General features: G+C 49.7%; 1 protein-coding gene and 1 non-coding gene across 21 annotated transcripts in view; one reads left to right on the top strand and one right to left on the bottom strand.

The window, feature by feature from the left end:
* LOC140389512 (TRAF2 and NCK-interacting protein kinase-like) overlaps nt 1-27,906 on the top strand; it is a 302,323-nt gene that overhangs the window by 26,101 nt on the left and 248,316 nt on the right. For all 20 annotated transcript variants that reach the window (XM_072473662.1, XM_072473663.1, XM_072473661.1 and 17 more), the window contains exon 2: nt 6,590-6,655. In XM_072473662.1, the coding sequence (XP_072329763.1) occupies nt 6,590-6,655 (66 nt within the window). The remainder of the gene's footprint in view (nt 1-6,589; nt 6,656-27,906) is intronic.
* trnag-gcc (transfer RNA glycine (anticodon GCC)) lies at nt 5,014-5,084 on the bottom strand. Its single transcript has one exon. It is a non-coding gene; the product is annotated as a tRNA-Gly (tRNA).

Genomic DNA, 27,906 nt, shown 5'->3' with positions numbered 1-27,906 from the left:
CTGTGACCTATCCGGGAAGGGGAAAGTGAGCTGGGTATTTTGTACCAGAAGGCCGTCGCACTCTTTTGGTTCAGTTCTTTACATTTGGTCCGTGGTCAGGGAGTGCAGGATGTGACTGTCGGAGACGCAGGTATGGAAACTCCGAAGGTAGCAGTGGAGGAACCTCAGCCCTTGTAAATGTCAACAAGATCAAGGCTCTGGCAGCTTGTGTGAACGAGAGCAGGGACCGCAGGAAGGATGAGTAAACTGAGAGGGCACCATGGTGCCGGGATCTCACTGGAACGACGGAGGTTGAGGGGCGACCTGATAGAGATCTACAAAATTATGAGGGGCATAGACAGAGTGGATAGTCAGAGGCTTTTTCCCAGGGTAGAGGGGTCAATTACTAGGGGGCATAGGTTTAAGGTGCGAGGGGCAAGGTTTAGAGTAGATGTACGAGGCAAGTTTTTTTACACAGAGGGTAGTGGGTGCCTGGAACTCGCTACCGGAGGAGGTGGTGGAAGCAGGGACGATAGTGACATTTAAGGGGCATCTTGACAAATACATGAATAGGATGGGAATAGAGGGATACGGACCCCGAAAGTGTAGAAGATTTTAGTTTAGACGGGCAGCATGGTCAGCGCAGGCTTGGAGGGCCGAAGGGCCTGTCCCTGTGCTGTACTTTTCTTTGTTCTTCTTTGAGGCATTCAAGTTGGGGAGTAACAAGAATGTAGTTGTGGGGAACAGTATAGTTGGGGAGATGGATAGTATTCTCTGCAGCCAAGAGTGCGAGTCCTGGTGCCAGGGGTAAAGACCCCAAGCTGGAGAGCAACTTGGAGTGAGAGGGAAAGAATCCAGTTGTAGTGATCCACGTGGGTACCAACAACATAAGCAGGACTAAGAAATAAGTTATGATAAAGAGTATGAGCAGCTAGGGACAAAATTTAATAAGTAGAATCACAAAGGTAACCTTTAGATTACTACCTGAGCCACAAGCAAATTTGGAGTTGGGTAAATAAGACCAGAGAATGAATGTGCAGCTCAAAAATTGGTGTGGGAGAAATGGGTTTCAATTCAAGGCGCATTGGAACCAGTACTGGGGAAAGAGAGAGCTGTACCATTGAGATAGTGTTCATCTGAACTGTACTACTATCGGTATCCTGGTGAATTGTACAGTTTCTTAGCACAATACATTCTGAAACCAACCAGGGCATGGGTGATTTCAGCCCTGGTAATGTGTAATGAGATGAGATTAATTAATCACTTCATAATAAAGGATCCTCCAGGTAAGAGTGATCATAATATGGTAAGAATTTCATGCTCAGTTTGAGGGGGTGTCACATGGGTCTGAAACTAGGGTCTTCAACTTAAAAATATTTTTATTGGTTTGTATTTCTAACAACATTGCAAGAACTATCTAAGAATCGGGGATACGAAGGAAAGGTAAATAGGTATGCATATAAAGGTAACACATATACAGATATGGGACGCCTAACTTTGGGCCCCAATGATCTGATACCACAACCGTACTGTCCTAATTAATATACATATTGCCCCCTGGTATTAAAACATTTGCAAAGGGTGTTTGGTGTTACCTTGGTGTTTTTGTTGTTGCGGTCGCACCCATGTGCTTCATAGCCATTGATCTCCTTTGCTCGTCTTGTCCTGTATTCTGGTTGATGTTTTCCGTCCCCTTCATCTCTTCTTCCATTATCCATTTTGCTTGCTGCTCACAAACAGGTCTTTGAACAAGTTGGTGAATTGCCTACATGTGTTGTGGAAGGCCTTCCTGGTGAATTTTATTTTTTCCAATTGAAGGAATTCTGCTCAGTCAGACAGCCGATCTTCAGCTTTGGGTGTTGCTGCTGATCTCCAGGTGACCAGGGTGGGGAGAGGGGCTTCTTCCCTTCTCCCCGCAAAGAGTTCTGGCTGTTCCGATACACTAACGACTGCCACCAGTGGGCATGGCTCCACCCTCACCCTCACCACCTTGGACACGGCCTCCGAAAAGGCGGTCCCGTACCCAACAAGTCTGGAACAGGACCAGAACATGTGGGTGTGGTTGGCTGGGCCTCCCTGGCCCCGTTCACATTTGTCCTCCACCTCCGGGAAGAACCCACTCATGTGTGTTCTGGTCAAGTGCGCCCTGTGCTCGACCTTTAGCCTAGTTAGGCTTAACCTTGCGCATGGGGAGGTGCAGTTCGCCCTACGCAGTGCTTCCATCCAGTATCCTCCCCCTATCTCCATGCCCAGCTCATCGTCCCACTTTCCCTGTGTCTCGTTCAGAGGTGACTGCACGTCCTCATAAAAGGTTCCCGCGTCTGCCAGCGCTGATGCACTGCTTTCCCCGTGGAGAGCAAACCAAAGTCCATTTGTAGCGTTTTCCCCTCCGCCTGTAGTTCCATGTTCGGGACCGTGGGGTATCGCTGATCTACGTCCAATATCGAGTCGATCTGCCCATTGCCCAGCCGTCCTCTCTTCCAGTCCCTGAGTGTCCTGCATGCTATTTATTCCCCCCCGTATCACCACTTTCAGGGTCTTGTCAGAATTGGGAGAGTGAACTCCCCGCTCTGGTTGTAGGATACGCCCCATCGATGGTTTCTGAAATTCTTTCGCAGAACACCTTCTCATGTGTCCAGCCTCCATGGGGGGTGTTGGGCCAGACCCGTCTCCAACCTCTCATTCACGTGGTGTGGCGTGGTCGGAGATTACGTATTGCAGAATATTCCCCTCCTCCTACTCCTGGAAGCACTAATTTACTCTCTACAAAGCAGTCGATACAGGATTATACTTTGTAAACTTTGGAGAAGAATGAGAACTTCTTCTTCCCTGTCGGTCGACCCTCCACGGCCCCCCCCCCCCCCCCCCCCCACCCACCACCACCACCACCACCAATCAGTTGCTTTGCCATTGCCGATTCTGTCCCTGATTTGGGGCTAGGTTTGTCCGTTGGGCCCACAGTTGAGGTTTCAAGAACAACCGGTGCCCCTTCCAGGACACCGCTAACCGTTACATACCGTCCCCCGGGTCTGCACCAGATTCTTTGCTGTACACGTACTTGGACACGTCCTCACCCTCGTACCAAAGCTCGCTTGGTAGATCTGTCCTATCCACCTCTCTCTCTCTCTCTTAGCCTCAGTCGATGTCTCTCCCTCAGGTGTGTCTGCTGGAGGAGGTCCATGTGGGCCCTCAGGCATTTTAGATGGGCGAAGACTCCAGATCTTTTCACCGGGCCATTGAATGCCCTGACGTTCCAGGTGACTATTCTGATGGGCGGTATTAGTCTCTTTCCCGCCCTCCCCACCCTCCTGCGTGGTCATCCTTAATTACCACATGGATGTTGTCCTGCAGGCCGGGGCTTCCTCAGCTTGTGAGCCTCCGAAACGGCTGCCATTTTCTTCCAGCTGCCTCCATGCTCGACCTGTTGTGAATTCTACCCCACCCACCTTGAGCTCCTCTACCCTTGCCATTCCTTCTTCGCTCGCCCCGTGCTCCTGTTGCTTCCCATTCCCCCGGGTTTGTTGTTTTACTCTTTCTCTACCCCTGCCCCCACTTTTGCCAGGTGCCCCTCTCCTTTGGGAGCTGAGCTGCAGTCACCCCCCCCCCCCCCCCCCCCCTCACCCACCCCCTCCTCTCACTTCCCTGCACCAGCGCGCTCGGCAATGTGGTGGCTCCCCCTTGGGACCAGTGCCCTCTGCCCTCAACCCGCCTTGTCCCTACAATCCCGCGCATTGATCTTGGCCAATCCACGCTACCTGCTCATCTTTTGGTCTTCTGGAACAAGAGGTCACAGCCCCAGGATATGGGGGAGATTATTCAGGACTGAGAGGAGGAGAAATTTCTTCAGTCGGAGGGTGGTGAAGGACTCTCTGGGTGGGACTGGCATTTAGCATGCTGTCGATTTATTTCCGCTTTTCAGTGCTGGGCCATTGAGGAGTTCTCACATTTAACAACCACTGTAATAAGGACAAATGTGTTGCGACATCTCCGGGCTCTTCACCGCACCGGTTATCAAATGAATTTTGACACAGCTACTTTTAGAACAAATTAGGCCAGGTAATGAAAAGCTTGCCCCAAGAGGTAGGTTTGAAGTGATTTCCTAAAGGAATAGAGGGAGGTGGAGAAGTTTAGATTCCATAGAATCACTACAGTGCAGAAGGAGGCCATTCAGCCCATCGAATCTGCACCCACCCTCTGAAAGAGCGCCCCACCCAGAGCCACTCCCCTGCCCCCATCCCCGCAACGCCACCCAACCTTCACAGCTTTGGACTGTAAAGAGGAAATCGGAGCACCCGGAGGAAACCCGCGCAGACACTGGGAGGAAAGTGCAAACTCCACCCAGACCGTCCCCAAGGCTGAAACAGAACCTGGTGCTGTGAGGCAGCCGTGCTAACCACTGCCAGCGTGCCGCCTCTAAGGAGGCAGTTCCAGGGCTTGTGGTCTGAATTTGTGACCGCCAACCACCGTGATTTTAAACCGAGATCGGCAATAGGCCACAATAGGGAGAACTCAGACCTCAGAAGGTTGGAGGACCGGAGGAGGTTGCCGAGGTTGGGAGGAGTGGATTGTTATGAGCAGAGGGTTGGGAATTCTAAGATCCAGGTGTCTCTGGATTGGGAGCACATGTAGTTCAGCGAGCACAAGGTGTGACGAGTGCATGGGTTGCTGCCCTTGTCCTAACTCGCACCCGAGTTCTGAGGAGAGCTGGGGGAGAGGAAGTACGAGGCCAGACTGAGCGGCTGCTTTCTGTGCTGCTGAAAGGTTTGACACATTTGCTTTTCAACAATGCTCTGAGGAGACGCTCACACTTCACTGTGACTCTGAACTGGGATTGTAACCATCAGGCGTGGGATTTTTGTTGTGAGATCCATTCCTAACACAGACAGGATTGATCTGAGTGTCCAGGAATTAATGATTCATGTCCTGCGCACTGCTGTGAGGGTCCCAGAAACACAAATCAGTGAGGCATGCAAACCTACCTCTATGACTGAATTTTTTTGGCCATCTGCCCTAACTTGAAATACCGGCTGGCCTTGCATTGGCCGGGAATCGAACCCGGGCCTCCCACGTGGCAGGCGAGAAATCTACCTCTGAACCACCAATGCAAACCACCCATCTGTCCTAACGTGTCCATATGTTGCTTGGGTAGTAGACTTTGTTGATAACTCCTGCGCAACGCTATGGGATATTTCATTGCATTATAAATGCTACATAAATGCAAGTCCTTGTTGTCATTTGTGTTCCCTGGACTTGGAAGCGGGAATAGTCAGTGACACTCCCACAGCAAAGTGTGCAAGCTAGAAAAGGACCTGGCTGGACTGCGATGACCAGTGCAGTCAAATAGCCCACGTCCCATTGGGTGAGGGAGCAACATCTGGGAAAGTGGTATCAGATCAGGAAGGAAGGAATCCGAGATGGGCGAAAAATCCTGCATATGTACAACACCAACTCTCATGTACACAGTCAATGCAGGGAAACATTGATTTTCTTGCCAAATTTTTATTCAAGAAATCTGTTGCCCTTTTGAAGCGTGGGAAGAGGTAATTGGAGTGGAAGACCGAAATCTCGGGGCTTCATCTCCATTCTTCACCTTGACTCTCGCTGGGTTCACTGGCGTGTGTGTAGAAATTAGTTTCGGGCAGCGTGAGGTTCTGTTCTTCAGCAATGCATGAATTTGAAAGCACTTCCTGGGTTGGAGGGGGAAACGTACCTAGCTGTAGCTGAGGGGGAGGAGGAGGAACTGTGTGTGTGTGTGTGGGAGAGAGAGAGAGAGAGAGCTGCTGTCCCCTTTCCCAATCTACACATCAGGTCAGAGATTGGGGGAAACATCAGGAGCTGGCTGAAAGACTAAATCAAATCAGTTGGATTTAGCACATAATGGATAGTTTTTTACAATGGAAGCAATTTTGGTCTCCTTTACTTGGAAAAAGCTTTTGCGAAATGAGGCACTGGAGGTATTTTTGTTTTTAAAAAAGCAACGTTGAACGAATAGTCACATTCTGAAGTGATTCTGCCCCCTCCATTCTCTTCTTCCCCTCCCTTGCTCGTTAACAAAAATAACATAAAATAAAAACAGACATTGCTCGATAAACTCTGGGAGCATCTGTGGAGAGAAACCAAGTTAGCATTTTGAGTCTGTCGGAGGAATGATGAGCTTTCCTGAGAACTGGTTACATTCCCTCGGGTTTGCACATTTGACCGATGATCTAATCGAGGTGTTTAAAGTGGTTAAAGAATTTGACGGAACAGATGGCAGGAGAGCCCAGAACACGGGGGCATAATCTTAAATTAAGGCTGAGCCAATGAGGACTGCTGGAAATGTGGAAAACTCTTCTTGCATCATTGCTAATGCTGCAATCACATGGGATTTTCAAAATTTTGGTTAGGTAAGGTTATGGAACCAAAGCAGGTTAATGGAATTTACTGCCGTAGCCTATTCTATCACTCAAGTAGAGGGAGTTAATGGTCACCCTCTCCCTAGAAAGCTGGGTGGAGAAGTTGCGGAGACATCAGCTGGTTTAACTTATGGGTGCCACTATTTTATTGTGATTATCGTCTCAGTAACTTGCCTTCATCGACAAGTTGTAACTCTCTCTTTTTCTGTTTGCAGGATCCTGCTGGTATTTTTGAGTTGGTGGAACTTGTTGGCAATGGCACCTATGGACAGGTTTACAAGGTAAATGCCGCTCAATCTTATCTGGCGTTTTAGTAAAAGCTGTTGCTGTTGATTGATTGTAAAAGTTCAGTGACCCAGAGTAACGCTCTGGGATCCCAGGTTCAAATCCCATCACTGCAGACGGCTGAAAATTGAATTCAATGAAAATCTGGAATGAAAAGTCTAATGATGAGCAGGGTTGTCTGCTTCTCTGTAGTCGTTTAGGAAGGAGATCTACCGTCCTTACCTGGTCTGACCTACATGTGACTCCAGACCCACAGCAATGTAGTTGTCTCTTAACTTCCCCCGCAAGGGGCAATTAGGGATGGACAATAAATGCTGACACAGCCTGCACGTCCCATGATAGTTTCTGGAGCCAACTGCAGAGCAGGCTATGCTAGACCTGGTATTATTCAACAAGATGGGATACATTGATGATCTCACAGGGAAGGGATCCCTAGGTAGCAAATATTGGCCCAGCCAGGGACCCCCACATCCCATGAAAGAATCAAAAAGATATATAATTTGCAAATAAATAACAAAGCCCGTGGCTGTTAGGGAAATGGAGGAATCATTCCCTAACATTAAACCAGCATTATGCAGGTTCATAGCATCTTTACCAAGGTAAAACGCTCACCGGAGTGAGTGTTACCTGAAAACAACATTAACATTGAGACAAGTGAGGGGACATAAGGAGCATCTGAGGGGTGGGGAGGAAATTCCAGAGTTTAGACCCAAGCAGATAAAACATGGCCAGCAACACTGCACTGGTAGAGATCAGGAGGTCAGAATTAGACGAGCTGATGGAGAAGGGCCAGACCTTGGAGGGGATTGGAAAGCAGGATGAGAATTTAAATGCTGGTGGTTTTTGGATGAGTGCCGAGGTCGGGGAGGGGGGAGGTGTTGTTGAGATGCTCTCTCTTCTCCTGAAAGGCACGGTGTGCTATTTTAACTCTTAGTCTTTTTTTAAATCTCATTGGTCATCTCCCCCCAGCAGCGAAGCCTGAGGGAGGGGTTGGGACTGCATTCTGGGGTATGAGACAGCAGGAGTGCAGACACAAAAGGTCATGCATTTGGAAAATTGGTGATGTGTCTTAAACTTTTGTTTTTGGGACCTGGAACGAACATTGCTATCCTGATCTCCCTATTCTTCCTTTATCCTCTGGGACTGATCCGGTCCTTTCCTTGGTTTGTTGGTTTGGGTTGATTGGGCTGAGGTGGGGGTCTTGTGGGGAGTGAGGGAAGAAGGAGGGTTGTGGTATTTGGTACAGGATCTAACAGCGAAGTTTGAAGTGTCACTTGTGGCAGGTTTTACTGGGTGTTTCCCGCCTACTCTGCCAGCGAGTTCCCCACGGTTATCGAACACTGAGGGCACTATTTAATTAAATGGGAATAAAGTCCCATAGGGAGCGTGTATAAGATGTGTTTCCGGAGCTCGCAGTGCCGAGGAACCCCCCGCTATTTAACACAGCCCGGTTAGATAGGGGGCCTCAGCGGAGATCGTGTGGCCGACGCCGCACACATCCTGTTTTCTGAGCTGAGGAGCTCCACTCACTGAACAACTCGGCCTAACAAGAGATTGGGACACATTTAAATAGAGCCCCTGAGGCAACACCTGGCCACCCCCCCCCCCCCCCAAAACTCTTGAGGGTGCGAGCCTGGCAGTGCCAGAGTACCACCCTGCACAGAGGGCAAGCACCTGGGGGCCTCTGATCCCCCACGAGCGCCGTTTTGTGGAGACCAGGACTGAACGGCGCTGATGTCTCCCAAGATGACAGGGATAGATCCTGACGCTTCGGGAAACTACAGATTACCTGGGCAGCACGGTTAGCACTGTTGCTACGCAGCTCCAGGGTCCCAGGTTCAAATCTTGGGTCACTGTCGTGCTTGTTAGGTGAATTGGACATTCTGAATTCTCCCTCTGTGTACCCGAACAGGTGTCGGGATGTGGCGACCGGGGGCTTTTCACAGTAACTTCATTGCAGTGTTAATGTAAGGCTACTTGTGACAAAATAATAAAGATTATTATTATATTAAAGTGAGACTAGATGTCTCACTCTAATATGCAGATTTGCCAAAAACTGGTGGGCTTCACATCGCAACATCTTGCGAGTCGGGCAGATCCCGGGAGCGGCGTCATAGAACATCGAACATTACAGCGCAGTACAGGCCCTTCGGCCCTCGATGTTGCGCCGACCTGTGAAACCACTCTAAAGCCCGTCTACACTATTCCCTTATCGTCCATATGTTTATCCAATGACCATTTGAATGCCCTTAGTGTTGGCGAGTCCACTACTGTTGCAGGCAGGGCATTCCACGCCCTTACTGCTCTCTGAGTAAAGAACCTACCTCTGACATCTGTCTTATATCTATCTCCCCTCAATTTAAAGGTATGTCCCCTCGTGCTAGACATCACCATCCGAGGAAAAAGGCGCTCACTGTCCACCCTATCCAATCCTCTGATCATCTTGTATGCCTCAATTAAGTCACCTCTTAACCTACTTCTCTCTAACGAAAACAGCCTCAAGTCCCTCAGCCTTTCCTCATAAGATCTTCCCTCCATACCAGGCAATATTCTGGTAAACCTCCTCTGCACCCTTTCCAATGCTTCCACATCCTTCCTATAATGCGGCGACCAGAACTGTACGCAATACTCCAAATGCGGCCGCACCAGAGTTTTGTACAGCTGCAACATGACCTCATCGCTCCGAAACTCAATCCCTCTACCAATAAAAGCTAACACACCATTCCCTTCTTAACAATCCTCTCGACCTGGGTGGCAACTTTCAGGGATCTATGTACATGGACACCGAGATCTCTCTGCTCATCCACACTGCCAAGAATTTTACCATTAGCCCAGTACTCTGTCTTCCTGTTATTCCTTCCAAAATGAATCACCTCACACTTTTCTGCATTAAACTCCATTTGCCACCTCTCAGCCCAGCGCTGCAGCTTATCTATGTCCCTCTGTAACTTGTAACATCCTTCCGCACTGTACACAACTCCACCGACTTTAGTGTCATCTGCAAATTTCCTCACCCATCCTTCTACGCCCTCCTCCAGGCCATTTATAAAAATGACAAACAGCAGCGGCCCCAAAACAGCTCCTTGTGGCACACCACTAGTAACTGGACTCCAGTCTGAACACTTCCCATCAACCACCACCCTTTGTCTTCTTCCAGCTAGCCACTTTCTGATCCAAGTCTCTTGGCTTTTTCTTCTGGCCACCTTGCGCCACGGCGCGGCGCTTTACAGGCGCAACATGGCCGTTCAATCACCCCCCAAGCCACGTTTCTGGACTTTGGGGAGTTTCTCACCAGTGTAGCCCACACTTCATTTTACTTTCGGACTTCTGGTGCGATATGTAGCAGAGACCGACAGGGTAGCCCCCCCCCCCCACCCCCCGGTGCCGATCCCGCACCCGCAGCAAAAGAAAGCAGGAGGCCTGAAACTGGGCTGCTCTCAACGACCTCCGGAGCCTCGTGGAATGTCTCGGCACTGAATATGGCGACTGCCTAGCAGCAGTCAGCAGCCGCCCCAATCACAATAGACACGCTCGCGGACGCCTTGGCCAAAGATTTCAAGAAGCACTTTGAGAAGCAGTGGATGCTGAAAACTGACCCAATCTGCCCCCCCCCCCCCTCCCCCGCTCGACAGGGCCCATCGGATGCTTCCGAGGAGGTGGCGACTGAGTGAACCACCTTGCACGTTGATCATTCAGTCTCATAGCTTCCTGGATAAGGCAAAGGTCCTGCAGAGGGTCCAGGAGCACCACGACGTGAAATGAGAAGGCAGCACTATCCGAATGAATCGAGAGCTAGCGGGCGGCCTTTAACAAGGTGAAGGCAGTGCTCTATAAGAAGGGCGTTTGTTTCGGAATAAGGCTACGGGTCACCCACGGGCCCAAGGAGTCTTTCTTTGAGACACCTGAAGACATGGAAGATCTTATCAACAAACATGGACTGGGGTCCAGTTAAAAGAGAGGTGCTGTGTGGGGGAATCACCTTTTCCTTTTCCCCGGTTTCCTGTAAAAGCTGTGGGCCGAATGGGTTGGTGGGTTTTACTGGAATTGGACCTCGATAATCATTGTTGAAGTTTATTTTCTCTTGTTGAATGAAGGGGTAGTGGAGGAGTTTCTAAGTTGTGTGGCTGAAGGATCTCAAACTATTTGTCAGAAGAGAAGAGAGGATCTTCCTGTTGGGCAATGATCTTATCCATTTCATTGTCCTGATGCCAGCTACCTCGCTGGTGGTGTATAACGCTGGTGAGGTGGAGGGAGGAGCTGCAGCTGTAAAACCAGCACTAACTGGTTTGTCGTTCTTCGTATCGCGACACCAGGAAAGGAGAGTAGGGACGAGCTGGAGGCCCCGTTGGACTCGGAGGTGCTGAGGGTGATTGGGTTGCTGCAGACAAACAATGCTCTGGGGCCTGACGGGTATCTCGTTGAATTTTTACAGACAATTCTCAGACCAGTAAGTACCAGTAGTGGGAGATATGTCAGTGACACTTTAGCTCGAGGTTACCTGCCTGATACGCTTGCACAGGATTCCCATCTCCCGTATTCTAAAGCAAGATGGACCTCCCAGTTTATGGTTCTCACAGGTATATGTCACTGCTAATTGTGGATGCCGTGGAGTTGGCTCTGCGGTTGGAGACGTGTCCCGAATACAGTGGTAAAGGCTTTGTGAAAGGAAGGCAGCTGTCATCGAATATATTGCGGGTTCTGAACATTGTCCTTTTGCCTCCCTCTGCCCCTGAGGTTATTATAGCTTTGGATGCAGAGAAAGCATTCGACAGAGTGGAGTGGACGTACCCCATTAAGGTACCGGGCAGAACTTTATTTCTGCTGTACAAGAACCCCATGGCTAGCATTTGGCGTAGTGGGTGGCATGGTAGCACAGTGGTTAGCACTGTTACTTCACAGCGCCAGGGTCCTGGGTTCGATTTCCAGCTTGGGTCACTGTCTGTGTGGAGTCTGCATGTGTCCCCCCCACCCCGTGTCTGCGTGGGTTTCCTCCGGGTGCTCCGGTTTCTTCCCACAGGTCCTGAAAGAAGTGCTTGTTAGGTAATTTGGACATTCTAAATTCTCTGTGTACCCGAACAGGTGCCGGAATGTGGCGACTAGGGGATTTTCACAGTAACTTCTTTGCTGTGTTAATGTAATCCTACTTGTGATACTTTTCGAGATTATTATTATATTATTGTACCAATGTGACAAGATCGGGATACTTTCCTCTGAGCAGGGGTACATATCAGAGATGCCCATTGTCTCTGCTCCTCTTCACTCTGGTGATGGCACTGAGGGCTTCTGAGGGGTGGAGGGGGATTGATCAGGGGGAGAAAGCGTGTTGCTTTATGCTGATGACCTGCTCCTGTATGTCACGGATCCGGCCTCCTCTATAAACAGGATTATGAGACTGCTGACTGGTTTTGGCTCCTTCCTGGGCTGTATGTTAAACCCGGGGGAACGCGACTACCTTCCAGTTAATCCCGCAGGGAGCGGAGCCAATCTGGGGGTTTACCCTTCCGCCGGGCCAGAGATAGCTTCCGTTATCTGGGCATCCAGGTGACATATGATTCGCATTGGCTTCATAAGGTAAACTTCATGGGGGCGATTCTCCGAAATGGAGACGGTGTTCGCGCTGTCGTGAGCGTGCGGGGACTACCGATTCTGGTCCCCATAGAGGCCAGTATGGCGCTGTTGCGGTTCACGCCGCTCCAGCCTCCCTTCCTGGTGCCAAATGGGCGCCGTGCCAACCCATGCATGCGCAGTTGGGCCGCACCAACCCGCGCAACATGACTTGTGGGTTCAGGGTCGGAGAATCGCGCCCCATAAGTTTGTTAGATAAGGTGAGACTTGATCTGCAGATATGGCGTTGTCTCCCGTTATCCCTGGCGGGCAGAGCTCCCACCTTCACATCTTTCTCGCTAAATTGTTCTTTGCCAGAGTGAACAGTTTATTGAATTCCTTCATCTGGGTGGGTAGGGTGCCGAGAATTCACAGGGCGTACCCCCAGAGGGGCCGACACGGGGAAGGGGCGGGTCTAGCACTGTCCAACTTCCTCATGTATTATTGGGTGGCAAGGTGTTGGGGTGGTACAGAGGATCTGACACCATGTGGGGGGAGGATGGCGGCAAGTTCGTCCAAAGGGTCGAGCCTCTGGGCCTGAGTAACGGCACCACTCCCACTCAATCCAGCCAGATATACCTCGCACCCAATGGTGATCTCCACCTTTTAAGATATGGAGGCAGCTTAGACAACATTATAAGCTGAGGGCCATGTCATTGTTGGTTCCTACAAATGGTACCCATTTGTCTCCGCCATCAGGTTTGGATTCAACTTTTAAGGCGTAGGAAGGGAAGGAGCTGGACTGCTTCAGAGGCCGGTTTATGGATGGACGGCTCGCCAGTTGGGAGGAATTCTCGGCGAAATTCAACCATCAGGGTGACACCTATTCCGATAGTTTCGGCTGCGTGACATAGCCCGCGGAGTTTGCCCTGCGTCCCCCTGGCGCCTCAGCCTCCCCTGTTGGAGGAAATCCTGCGATTGGCAAGAACTGGAGGGGGGAGGTTTCCAATGCCTATGAGCGGACTGTCTCCTCTGTCCCTTCATCGGGTGAAGGTGAAATGGGGCTGCTCTGAGGCGAGGATGTGTGGATTGAGGCCCTTGACGGCTGGTTTAGCACAGGGCTAAATCGCTGGCTTTGAAAGCAGACCACCCGCAGGCCAGCAGCACGGTTCAATTCCCGTACCAGCCTCCCCGAACAGGCGCCGGAATGTGGCGACTAGGGGCTTTTCACAGTAACTTCATTTGAAGCCTACTTGTGACAATAAGTGATTTTCATTTCTCATTTCATTTTCTGTCTGGTAAATCCCACCTCCTCCTGCGCATGGCTCAGTCTGATCCAACTTGGAGCCTTTGTTTTTTTGTGTTGTTGATATGAGAAATTGACCACATTTGAACAATTTTCATATTTGCTGTGTTGTAGTTCATAACATATATGAAGTCTTTAATAAAATGTTATTTAAAAAAATTATTTTCATCACTGGGGAGCTGAACTTCGAGATCGGGCCGCCATTTTGAAAGGGTGCCCTGATCTCCAAGTGAGTTTGTGGGGTCCCCCGTCCCCCCCACTCATGGGCAGTATCACCTGCCCGTCACCCCTCCATCCCCAAGCGCCTAGAGGCCCTGTCCCACGCACCCTGCACCCTCCAAACCCCCCCGCGTACACTCCTTTCATGGGCATGCCTGACCCTTGGCAGTGCCACCCTGGTGCCCAGGCATCCTTGCAAAGTCACCCTGGCACCCTTGCAGTGCTACTGCTGGCATGGTAGTGCCAAGGTGCCCACGTTCCAGGGGGAGGGCCGCAGTACCCTATCCCAGACCACCAGGGGCCTCCGATGGCATGGAAGACCCCTGGGAGCCGTTTCGCCTGGTCCAAGTTTGTGTGGACCTGTACTGAGTGGCGCCTGGCTGGGGACTCCCTGGGGAGACCATCAGATGCCGGGAGGCTGGTAGATTGTGGGCAAGTAGGCCTTAGTAGGTTTAAGGCCTGCTTACGCGAGCGCAGCTTGGTCGCACCAAGTGTGGGCGGGTTCCTGACCTCGACACCTCGTGGGACTTGGGGAGATCCCACAAGGCGTAATGGGTGACGGGAAGCCCGTGGGTGGCTTCACCCAGCGTCTACCGGCCGCGTCGCGCTCCCATTCGGGTGCGACACAGACGGTAGCTCTCGCCCTTGGTGTCAGTGAGGGGAGGTTGTGCAGTTCTGTTGTTGAGAAACTCCATTTGAAAAAGTGTAAGCCAATGAAGTGAAGCCTGGTCTTCGGGGCCGTGTCTTTAATTCATGATTGGAAAAGATGGGTGTCTGTGCTGGAATTATGTTTGACAACTGACTGGTCATTACTGATGCGCGGATATTGGAAAGCGCAAAGGCTGTAGCTTTGAAAAATAATTAAATTACAGTTGGTGTTGGTCGCAACCGCCCTGAAGCTAACTCCTGAAGCGAACAGGAGGATGTGAAAGTTAACATCACAAACTGATACCATTCTCAGAAATTGAACTGCAGCCCATGTGATTGCAATGATCACTGAATAATGACATCACGACCTGCCTTGTTAAAAATGCCCAAATTGGAGCTTATTGGTTTTGCTGTGCGGTCCAAGGCTTTCTCCTCCTCAAACCAAGTTGTGTTGCAACAAGGCTCCATTTTACAAATGAGTAGCTCGAATCAATGTCTTTTGTAAGCAATAAAGGATTTGAATTTCTGTCGTGTGTTTTCCAAAACTCGTGTCCCGTGAACTTCATAGCCACAGGAGTACATTTACTGCTCTCGTCACTGTTGTAATGTAAGAGAACCAGCAATGCGATAATAACCAGTCGTATACTTTTGAGGTGTTGGCTGAGGGTTTAATACTGACACATGGTGAAGGGCAAATACGATGGGCACAATGCAGTGGCCACGCTGCACCCATCGGGCAGAGTGTCCGATGAAAGCTGGGAGACCCCGCTCCCGGGATCCACCCGGCTCGTGACGCCCTGTGAGATCCAACGTGTTCACAAGATGTTGGGAGGGATTTGCATCCTATTGTGGGCGGGATCACATTTTGGCAAATCTGCATATTAAAGTCTCACTTTAATGTGCAGATTCCCCTGGTACGTGAGGCTTTGGGATTTCTCCTGTTCAGTATTGGTCTCCACAAACGGGGAAAAGACGGAATGGCACTCGGAGTCTCCCAGGGGATCAGAGGTCCCCAGCTGGTTGCCAGCATGGCACTGCCAAGGTGGCATTTTGTGCGCACAATTGGGTTGGGGATGCCCTGCAGGAGTGTTGGGGCGAGGGATGCGGGAGCCGGGGACCCTCCCGTTGTGCATTTGGGCTTTGTGAGGTGGGGGTGCCTCGGGTGTTTCGGAGATTGGGACACGGTTTAAAAATGGTATCTCGATCTCAGTACACAGGCGAGTTCCGGCGAGCCGAGCTCCCCCGTGTCCACAATGGGGTTGTGTGTGGCCTCAGCCACACGCTCCCCGCTGAGCTGCCTAACTAACGCGACTGCCGTTTTATAGTGTGTTTCTCGGAGCTGCGAGCCCAGAGAAACACGCGGTGGAACGCGCTCACCATGGGATTATGGCATGATTTTGAAGAAGAGCAGGGAAGTTCTCCAGTGTCCTGACCAATAGTTAGCTCTCAACAAACATCAGTGATATGGTCATTATGATATTACTGTTTGTGGAAGCTTGCTGTGCACAGATTGGCTGCATCATTTTTTACATTACAACTGTCATGACATTTATTTTTTAGAAAGCTTCATTTGACCCAGATAGGGTTCTGTCTGCAAGTTATTGACAGGAAATGGTGGGTTACCTCAGGTCGAAGTCAATGTGGTTTAGGTGCATCTAACTGTACTGAAGGCTGCTTGTGGAGTTTGATGTCTCTGAGTTTATAGAACATAGAACAGTACAGCACAGAACAGGCCCTTCGGCCCTCGATGTTATGCCGAGCATTGTCCGAAACCAAGATCAAGCTATCCCACTCCGTCATTCTGGTGTGCTCCCATTCTGGTGCGCTCCATGTGCCTATCCAATAACCGCTTGAAAGTTCCTAAAGTGTCCGACTCCACTATCACAACAGGCAGTCCATTCCACACCCTAACCACTCTCTGAGTAAAGAACCTACCTCGGACATCCCTCCTATATCTCCCACCCTGAACGTTACAGTTATGCCCCCTTGGAACAGCTACATCCACCCGAGGAAATAGTCTCTGAACGTCCACTCTATCTATCCCCCTCATTATCTTATAAACCTCTATTAAGTCGCCTCTCATCCTCCTCCACTCCAAAGAGAAAAGCCCTAGCTCCCTCAACCGTTCCTCATACGACCTATCCTGCAAACTAGGCAGCATCCTGGTAAATCTCCTTTGCACCCTTTCCAAAGCATCCACATCCTTCCTATAATGAGGTGACCAGAACTGCACACAATACTCCAAATGTGATCTCACCGGGGTCATGTATAGTTGCATCATAACCCCGCGGCTCTTAAACTCAAGCCCCCTGTTAATAAACGCTAACACACTATAACCCTTCTTCACGGCTCTATCCACTTTAGTGGCAACCTTCAGAGATCTGTGGACATGAACCCCAAGATCTCTCTGTTCCTCCACATTCCTCAGAACCCTGCTGTTGACCCTGTAATCCGCATTCAAATTTTTTCTACCAAAATGAATCACCTCGCACTTATCAGGGTTAAACTCCATCTGCCATTTTTCAGCCCAGCTCTGCATCCTATCAATGTCTCTTTGCAGCCTACAACAGCCCTCCACCTCATCCACTACTCCACCAATCTTGGTGTCATCAGCAAATTTACTGACCCACCCTTCAGCCCCCTCCTCCAAGTCATTGATAAAAATCACAAATAGCAGAGGACCCAGCACTGATCCCTGTGGTACACCGCTGGTAACTGGTCTCCAGTCTGAAAATTCTCCATCCACCACCACCCTCTGTCTTCTATGTGGTAGTCAGTTACTTATCCAATTGGCCAAATTTCCCTCTGTCCCACACCTCCTTACTTTCTTCATGAGCCGACCATGGGGAACCTTATCAAACGCCTTACTAAAATCCATGTATACGACATCAACTGCTCTACCTTCATTGACACACTTAGTTACCTCCTCAAAGAATTCAATCAAATTTGTGAGGCAAGACCTACCCTTCACGAATCCGTGTTGACTATCCCGGATTAAGCTGCATCTTTCCTAATGGTCATTAATCCTATCCTTCAGGACCTTTTCCATTATCTCCCGACCACCGAAGTAAGACTAACCGGCCTATAATTACCAGGGTCATTCCTATTCCCTTTCTTGAACAGAGGAACAACATTCACCACTCTCCAGTCCTCTGGCACTATCCCCGTGGACAGCGAGGACCCAAAGATCAAAGCCAAAGGCTCTGCAATCTCATCCGTTGCCTCCCAAAGAATCCTTGGGTATATCCCATCTGGCCCAGTGGACTTGTCGACCCTCAGGTTTTTCAAAATTGCTAATACATCCTTCCTCAGAACATCTACTTCCTCCAGCCTACCCGCCTGAATCACACTCTCATCCTCAAAAACATGGCCCCTCGCCTTGGTGAACACTGAAGAAAAGTATTCATTCAACGCCTCTCCTATCTCTTCTGACTCCATGCACAAGTTCCCACTACTGTCCTTGACCGGCCCTAACCTCACCCTGATTATTCTTTTATTTCTCACATAAGAGTAAAAAGCCTTGGGGTTGTCCTTGATCCGACCCGCCAAGGACTTCTCATGCCCCCTCCTAGCTTTCCTAAGCACTTTTTTCAGCTCATTCCTTGCTACCTTGTAACCCTCAAGCGACCCAACTGAACCTTGTTTTCTCATCCTTACATACGCATCCTTTTTCCTCTTGACAAGACATTCAACCTCTTTTGTGAACCATGGTTCCCTCACACGGCCATTTCCTCCCTGCCTGACAGGGACGTACCTATCAAGGACACGCAGTATTTGTTCCTTGAACAAGCTCCACTTTTCATTTGTGCCTATCCCTGACAGTTTCTGTTCCCATCTTATGCTCCCTAATTCTTGCCTAATCGCATCATAATTACCCCTCCCCCAATTATAAACCTTGTCCTGCCGTTTGGCCCTATCCCTCTCCATTGCAATAGTGAAAGACACCGAATTGTGGTCACTATCTCCAAAGTGCTCTCCCACAAACAAATCTAACACTTGGCCCAGTTCATTACCCAGTACCAAATTCAATGTGCCCCCCCCCCCCCTCCCCCCACCTTCTTGTCGGCCTATCCACATATTGTGTCAGGAAACCCTCCTGCACACACTGTACAAAAACTGCCCCATCCGAACTGTTCGACCTATAGAGGTTCCAATCAATATTTGGAAAGTTAAAGTCACCCATGACAACTACTCTGAGACCTCCACACCTATCCATAATCTGTTTTGCAATTTCTCCCTCCACATCTCTTTAACTATTTGGGTCCTATAGAAAACTCCTAACAATGTGACCGCTCCTTTCCTATTTCTAACTTCGGCCCATATTACCTCAGTAGGCAGATCCCCTTCAAACTGCGTTTCTGCAGCCGTTAAACTATCCTCGATGAACAATGCTACTCATCCACCCCTTTTGCCACCTTTCCTACTCTTACTGAAACATCTATACCCCGGAACTTCCAACAACCATTCCTGTCCCTGTTCCAACCATGTCTCCGTAATGGCCACAACATCGTAGTCCCAAGTACCTATCCACGCTCCAAGTTCACCTACCTTATTCCAGATGCTCCTTGCATTGAAGTAGACACACTTCAACCCACCTTTCTGTCTGCCGGTACACTCCTGCAACCTTGATACCCTTCCTAGTACCTCACTACTCTAGACACTGGCATCCGGACTACAGCTCGTTTTCCCAGCCCCCTGACAAATCAGTTTAAACCTTCCCCCCCCCCCCCCCCCCCCCGGCCCGAAGAGCCGTAGCAAATTTCCCTCCCAGGATATTGGTGCCCCTCTGGTTCAGGTGCAAACCGTCCTGTCTGTACACAGTATTGTATGAAAATCACTGAGCACAGAACTGGCAGGGACAGGTCTGGAGTCTGGGGACAGTGTAACAAATATTTTCACCTCCATTATTCCCATTTCTCCCAGCAATGCAAGTGACAGACCCGTCCCCACCAGTACTGTACCCCAGTGTTATACAGTGACAGACCAGTCCCCACCAGTACTGTACCCCAGTGTTATACAGTGACAGACCCGTCCCCACCAGTGCTGTACCCCAGTGTTATACAGTGACAGACCCGTCCCCACCAGCACTGTAACCCCAGTGTTATACAGTGACATACCCGTCCCCACCAGTACTGTACCCCAGTGTTATACAGTGACAGACCCGTCCCCAACAGTACTGTACCCCAGTGTTATACAGTGACAGACCCGTCCCCACCAGTACTGTACCCCATTGTTATACAGTGACAGACCCGTCCCCACCAGTACTGTACCCCAGTGTTATACAGTGACAGACCCGTCCCCACCAGTGCTGTACCCCAGTGTTATACAGTGGCAGACCCGTCCCCACCAGTACTCTACCCCAGTGTTATACAGTGACAGACCCGTCTCCACCAGCACTGTACCCCAGTGTTATACAGTGACAGACCTGTTCCCACCAGTACTGTACACCAGTGTTATACAGTGACAGACCCGTCCCCACCAGTACTCAACCCAGTGTTATACAGTGACAGACCCGTACCCACCAGTGCTGTACCCCAGTGTTATACAGTGACAGACCCGTCCCCACCAGTACTGTACCCCAGTGTTCTACAGTGACCGACTCATCACCACCAGTACTGTACCCCAGTGTTATACAGTGACAGACCTGTCCCCACCAGTACTGTATCCCAGTGTTATACAGTGACAGACCCGTCCCCACCAGTACTGTACCCCAGTGTTATACAGTGACAGACCCGTCCCCACCAGTACTGTATCCCAGTGTTATACAGTGACAGACCCGTCCCCACCAGTACTGTACCCCAGTGTTATACAGTGACAGACCCGTCCCCACCAGTACTGTATCCCAGTGTTATACAGTGACAGACCCGTCCCCACCAGTACTGTACCCCAGTGTTATACAGTGACAGACCCGTCCCCACCAGCACTGTACCCCAGTGTAATACAGTGACAGACCCGTCCCCACCAGTACTGTACCCCAGTGTTATACAGTGACAGACCCGTCCCCACCAGTACTGTACCCCAGTGTTATACAGTGACAGACCCGTCCCCACCAGTACTGTACCCCAGTGTTATACAGTGACAGACCCGTCCCCACCAGTACTGTACCCCAGTGTTATACAGTGACAGACCCGTTCCCACCAGTACTGTACCCCAGTGTTATACAGTGACAGACCCGTCCCTACCAGTACTGTACCCCAGTGTTGTACAGTGACAGACCCGTCCCCACCAAACTGTACCCCAGTGTTGTACTGTGACAGACCCGTCCCCAGTGTTATATTCTCTGTAGGTGCAATCCAAGTTCTTTAATTTGACCTCATTGTGTTTGTGTTGCATCTTAGATTAAAAGTTCTTGCCCTACCTACAAGAAACCAGGAGCAATTAACGAGAATAATTATAGTAATTCCTTTTTATTGGGCTGTGTGTTGTGAACATTGCTCCTGTGGGCGGGCCACGTTGTTCCAAACCCTTGGCTGGAACTCTGGTGCTTTCGTCCTCCATGATCGACCCACCCAATCATACAGCTGATTTCTTTCCCCAGATGGCTGATGTTTTTAGAAATGACTGTGCTTTGAGAAAATAATAAAAGATTGGTTCGTTTGCAGAATGTTCCTGGAGCTTGCTCTCTAACATTTGACTATTTCCGGATGGTTGAGTAGGTTTGAAGATGCCAAGAATCAGCATAGCTGAGCTTGCGTCTTGTCCGAAATCTGGGCATGGGGAGCAATGTCCCAGGGCCTTCGTTAGCAGCAGCAACAGGTCAATACCAACCTGGGGAATCCCAATTGTTGCATCAGTTGGTTCTTTTCTTTTCAGTGATGTCTTTTTGAATGGTGAGAGAAAGGAGGAAGTGTCTCATTGTAGTTTCAGCACTTTTGCCATAGTCATTTCCCTTTGTTGGAGGTAAACACCGGCCCAGGCTGCATGGCAGAGCACGATGGGGAAATCCCTCGCCCAGCCGTGTCCTCGGGAAAAGCCTCCAGGACCTGATTCACACGCAGAGCCAGAAAGAGGCACAAACAGACACGGGAGACGGGCACAGTTGACAGACTGATAGGGAAGAGAGCCACAACACACACAGCAAGAGACGAACGCACCCGCGTACTCTCTCGCAAGACGTTGGCACACGTTTGCTGTCATTTTTTTTAAAGTTGCAGCAGAATGTGCGGGATTGCAGTGTGGGTGTGAGTTTCATGTTTGTTAATTTGTTTCTGTTGGTACTATTCTGAGCCATGGTGTAAACTATTTCTGTCATCGCAGGAAAGCTGTGAAGGAACTTGACTGTCTGTCTGCTTCAATTTGATATTTTCTTTTGCCCCTCCCACCTCCCAAACTCTGTCATTATTCGGTTGTGTTCCCACGGGACACACCTAGGTTTTGGAACAAATGTCAGAAACATAAAAACATAGAGACTAGAATCAAGGGCGGGGTGGGGGGGGGCCTTGAACTTGTTGCACTATTCAATACAATCGTGGTTAATCCTCGATTTCAATGCCATATTCCCGCTTTCTCCAATTCCCCTTGATGCCATTAAAATGACCTACTTCTTTCTTCAGTACATTCAGTGACTTGGCCTCCACAGCCTTCCGTGCTAGAGTATTCCACAGGTTCACTACCCTGTGAGTGAGATGTTTCCTCATCTCAGTCCTGAATGGTCTGTCCCCTACCCTGAGACTGTCCCCTGGCGCTAGGTTTCCCAACCAGGGAAAACATCCTCCCTGTATCTAGTCTGCCGAGCCCGGGTAGAATTTTATACCTCTCAATCAGATCTCCCCTCATTGTTCTAAACTCTAGTGAATATCGGCTCATCGATCCAACCTCCCCTCATGGGACAGTCCCACCAACCCGGGTATGAGCCCAGTTAACCTCCGCTGCACCACTCTATGGCAATTATATCCTTTCTTAGGTAGAACAAACAACAAAGAAAAGTACAGCACAGGAACAGGCCCTTCGGCCCTCCAAGCCTGTGCCGACCATGCTGCCCATCTAAACTAAAATCTTCTACACTTGCTGGGTCCGTATCCCTCTATTCCCATCCTATTCATGTATTTGTCAAGATGCCCCTTCTATCGTCCCTGCTTCCACCACCTCCTCCAGCAGCGAGTTCCAGGCACCCACTACCCTCTGCGTAAAAAAAAAAAAAAAAAAAAAAACCTGCCTGATACATCTCCTCTAAACCTTGCCCCTCGCACCTTAAACCTATGCTCCCTAGTAATTGACCCCTCTACCCTGGGAAAAAGCCTCTGATTATCCACTCTGTCTATGCCCCTCATAATTTTGTAGACCTTTATCAGGTCGCCCCTCGACCTCCATCGTTCCAGTGAGAACAAACCGAGTTTATTCAACCGCTTGGGTAGGGAGACCAAAACTGCTGACAGTACTCCAGTGTGGTCTGAACAAGGCCCTGTATAACTGCAGTGAGACGACCCTACTTTGAACTGAAGGAAGCTTATTTGGGCCAGGGGTGAAAGACTACCATCGCTAATTATAGCCCTGGATTCCAGTGAAGACCACTGGGGTGTTGGTCAGGATTGTGAACCGACTCCAATTCATTGGGGCAGGGGGTTTGACAGAAAATTCAGCACCCCCCCCTCTCCCCCACACCAAACCCTTGGAAAGGTTTGGAAGCTTGAATGGGTCAGAGATCAGAGGGGGTGATTTGAAATCGTTATTCTTCCCCCATCGCTAAATTCTGTCCTCAACTTCTCCTTCCTCCACCTCCACCCACGAGCAAAAGGTTTTGGGAGGGGGGGTGAGAAACATCACCAACAACTTTAATCTCTGTTTTGTGTGAATTAGCAATTGGAACCTGCCCAAGAGGGACAGGTTGAGTTGAATAAATCTTGATCCAGTTGCAACATGCATTAATTTATTGCCTTTGTTAGTTTGTTCTTGTCGTATTGTTCCCCGGCTGACATAAGTCTCATTAAATCAGGTTGCTAGTTTTGGGAGGGTCTATGGGAGGGGGAGGGAGTTGGGGGGGAGAAATGGGGAGAAAGCACTATTTCAGCTTTTTCGAACGCCACACTGAGGACACAATCAAGGTTCAATGCTGTTGGAAGCCATTTGTGTATCAGTTGAATTTCTGCCGACTATTTCAATACTGTCCTGACCAGCCTTTCACCCTCCAGAAAATTGATCCAATCCAAAACTCTTCTGCCCCAACCTTAACTCCCATGGAATCGCCCGGGCCCTATGCTCTAGAAAAACCTCTCCACCCCTCTCTCCTCCATGACATAGCTCCTTCACAATTTACCTCTTTCATCAGACGATCGAATCCTCCTTTGGCTGGATCTCGCTATTTTCTGTTTTTCAAAATTGCCTTGGGATATTTTCCTTTGTTCACATGCGTTGTTCCTGTTTGCGAATGTTTCATGGACAGATTTGCTGACTGACTCGAGACTTCTCACTGGCTCACACAGCAAGTGAATTGGCCGAATATCGGGAATTATTTTTCAAACATGCGCTGTGAAACATTTGGAGCAATTTCTGTTGCTTTCTCTCCCGCTGCCCGCTCACTACACCAATTCCCCACTCCTGTTTTCCTGAGGGTGTGGAATGCTTTATGCGTCTGTAGTGCTCTACCTCCCACCCAAACTGCTGTTCGTCTTGCCCGTGCCTTGGCAGCAATGTTGTGGCGTCTAGTCAACCCTGAGAGGCACGGGAAAGGCCTCTGACCCTGTCCTTCTCTGAGGCACGTGCGGTTTTCAATTGTCTGCACATGCAAGTCAAAGGTCGCGAAGTCTATGAACCTGCGTTGCGGTGGAGATGGACTGACACGTCGCAGGCTTTGGAGCCAATCCCAGGCCTTTTGTTGTTTCCCTCGGTTCAGCTTTCCCTCGATGACCTCTCACAGAAGCTGCAGGTCACTGAGAATAACAACATGTTACTGGAGAACATTAGTTCAAATGCCACGTTGGCAGCGAGAGAATTTGGGTTTGTTTAAAATGTCAGTGAAAGTTACCAGGCAATTGGATTTTTACAAAATTCCAACGTGATGCCCTTAACTGATGGAAATCCCAGTCTGGGCCTATATGTGATTCCAATTCCACGGCAACTAGCTAACCTGTCTGCCTCGCTCTCAACACTCATTGGGGGAGTTCCTATGGAAAACCTAGGCAGGATGGGCGATTTTGATTTTCCGATGGAGATGCAGAACTAACGTCAGTGGCATGTTTATGGCATGCCGCTTAATCCTGTCGCTGGTTCCTACCTGTAATAAGTGGTTAGCAATGTTATTTCACAGCGCCAGGGTCCCGGGTTCGATTCCTGGCTTGGGTCACTGTCTGTACAAAGTCCGCAAGTTCTCCCTGTGCCCGCGTGGGTTTCCTCCGGGTGCTCCGGTTTCCACTGTCAGGTCCCGAACGTCGTGCTTGTTGGGTGAATTGGACATTCTGAATTCTTCCTGTACCCGAACAGGCGCCGGAATGGGCGACTAGGGGCTTTTCACAGTAACTTCATTGCGAAGAACAAAGAAATGTACAGCACAGGAACAGGCCCTTCGGCCCTCCAAGCCCACGCCGACCATACTGCCCGACTAAACTACAATCTTCTACACTTCCGGGATCCATCTCCCTGCGTTGCAGTGTTAATGTAAGCCTACTTGTGACAATTAAAGATTATTATTATTATAATATGTCTGCCATGAATGCTCACTAGTTTAAAATATTTTTTTCCTTGCGTCCTACCTTCTTGATCAGCAAGGGGGTGAAAGGTTATTGGGGGTAGGTGGGAACATGGGGTTGTTGTTACAGCCAGATTAGCCATGATCTTATTGAATGATGGGCCAGCATCGAGGGGCTGAGTGGCCTGCTCATCATTCATATTTTCCTCTGAGTTCATCACTGGACATCCAATAAAGAGTGAATGCAGAAACGCAACATCGATGGGACATTATTCCCCCCCCCCCGCCACAATAAAGCGATGTGTGCCAGTACACGTGGCTCTCTGACTAGGCTAATTTCAACAATTAACAAGAGCTGTACGTGAACAAAGAGCAACCTAGTTAATGCGAAACATTTACAAGTAAAAACTGGAGGATACCCGGAGTCCCCTTTGTGCTCATCAGCAATGGTATTGGTCAGGGAGGGTTTGGTTGTATTGCAGAGTCTCTGTTTGCCCGCGAGGGTCTTGTGTCGCTCAGCTGTACCTGCTGCATTGTCAACAGCAAACGGGTATATCGTTACCATTGATAGGTAACGATATAAATGATCACAGAACCAAGGTAAATAGCTGGAGTTAACGTACAGATTGGCCATGACCTGATTGAATCATGGAACTGGCTGGCGGGGCTGAAGAATGATAGAATTTACAGTGCAGAAGGAGGCCATTCGGCCCATCGGGTCTGCACCAGCCCTTGGAAAGAGCACCACACTCAAGCCCACATCTCCACCCTATCCCAGTAACCCCACCCAACCGTTTGTTTGGACACTAAGGGCAATTTAGAATGGCCAATCCACCTAACCTGCACATTTTTGGACTGTGGGTGGAAACCGGAGCACCCGGAGGAAACCCACGCAGACACTGGGAGGACGTGCAGACTCCGCACAGACAGTGACCCAAGCCGGGAATCGAACCCGGGACCCTGGAGCTGTGAAGCAACTGTGCTAACCACTTTGCTACCGTGCTGCCCCCTAATAATGCATGGTTCTAATGTAGGTTAGCTCTGAATCATTGGTGATTGTGGGCTGAGCTGGAAATATCTGGTGTTCAGATATTCATCTTGAGGACAAGATCCGACAAGGATTCTGGCCTGGAGCTGAGTCGGCATTCCGAACAAGATTGGTAAAAGGTTTGCTATTTCTAAAGGTTCCTTAAAGAAAGGCTGTAACTTTGTAATTTTGTAATAAGTGTCTACATTTCCAGCAGTGCTTGCTCATTTAATGGAGGTACCGTGTTCTCGGAAGTGTTTGAAATCAGATCTCCTCATTGTCAGGTGCAGGATAATGTCACCGGCTGCTAGTGGAACTGTGCTTGTTGCAACAAGGCTTGGCCATTCTGCCCCTCAAGCCTGTTTGCCCCACCCCATTGAATGAGATTGTGGCTCGCATTGAACACACGCGCGCACTGCTGTTTATGACATTGTCGTCCTTCCACCTCTTCCTGGGATATTACTGGATGCGAGCATTTCCCGGCTTTGTTCCCTGGTTTCTGCCGGGTTCATTGGCCTCGGCGGATGGGCAGAAAAAGGAGCCGCGGGCAGACTTGGTGGCACTGAGGGTGGGCAGGTGTGGTGGTGGAGTAGTGAGGGTGGGAAGGAGTGGGAGTGGAGGAGCGGGCGTGAGGTGTGGAGGAAACTGCTGGGAATCCAAACCCTGAGATGGACTTCAGAATTGCTGGGGGGGGGAGCTTAAACTGGCCATTCGGCCCAACCAGTTAATGCTGGCATATATGCTCCACCCAACACTCCTGCCTGCCCCCCCTCCTTCCTCATCAAAACTGAGGAAATAAATCGCCTGATTGTTCATCCTCTTGTCTCCTCAAAATATAGTTTATTCATAACATTTGAAGTACATGAGAATTCAATGTGGACATGTCGAGTTTCCTTATACTGTCACGCGAGGGCCTTGGGCAGTGGCCTTTCACCATTGTGCATCTATGGTGTCTGCCCCAAGCTTCGGTATGTTTCTCTACACCTCGTCCTGGGCCTGATATCAATGGATTGGTCAGGTGAGCAGAAAAAAGTGACAAATGGAATTTAACCTGGGGAATATGCAGCGATGCATCTGAAGTGATGCATCTGAGGTGGTGCATGTTCCCAGATCCCAGAAGGTAGCAGCATAGGTCGGTGATCTGGTTAAGAAATCAAATGGAATCATTGCCTTTATTAGCCAAGGTATGGAATGTAGGAGCAGGGAGGTTCTGATCAGCTGTGTTCAGCTCTGGACACCTCTTACAGAAAGGATTTAATTGCACTGGAGGCGGCACAGAGGAGATTTGAGGGTGTTGCCAAGACTGGGAAATTTTCAGCTGGGAGGGAAGGTTGGCTAGGCCGGGGTTGTTCGCCCTGGAACGGAGGAGGTTGTGGGGAGGTTTGATTGAATTGCATAAAGTTGTAAGGGGCCTGGATAGAGTGGGTGGAAAGGGCCTATTTACTTTAGCAGAGAGGTCAGTGACTAGGGGGCATAGATGAGTGATTCCAACCTCTTCCATCGGGCAGGAGATACAAAAGTCTGAACTTCAGGTTCAAAATCAGCTTCTTCCCCGCTGTTACCAGACTCCTAAATGACCCTCTATGGACTGAACTGATCTCTTCACACATCCTCTCTGAGTAGTACCTTTCGTATGCTTCATCCGTCTGTGTCTGTGTATCTACATTGTCTGTTTATGAATGGCTTATATTTCTTCATGTATGGAACGATCCATCTGGGCGGGGGGTAGTTTGTAACACTCGGTTGAGGTCAAGCTGGAAGACCAGGTTAACCGGGTGTAGGTTCCCCACCCAGGTTGTTGTTTGTCTCGGTGGGCATCCTTGGGAACAGCCTGTAGCATTCAACATTACCGTGTTGCCAGGAATGAACCTCGACAAAAAAC

This window comes from Scyliorhinus torazame, chromosome 14 (assembly GCF_047496885.1).
Source record: "Scyliorhinus torazame isolate Kashiwa2021f chromosome 14, sScyTor2.1, whole genome shotgun sequence".
In the NCBI taxonomy this organism is placed as follows: domain Eukaryota; kingdom Metazoa; phylum Chordata; class Chondrichthyes; order Carcharhiniformes; family Scyliorhinidae; genus Scyliorhinus; species Scyliorhinus torazame.
Note: the sequence above shows the minus strand (reverse complement) of the source record. Positions and strands in the feature narration are given on the sequence as shown.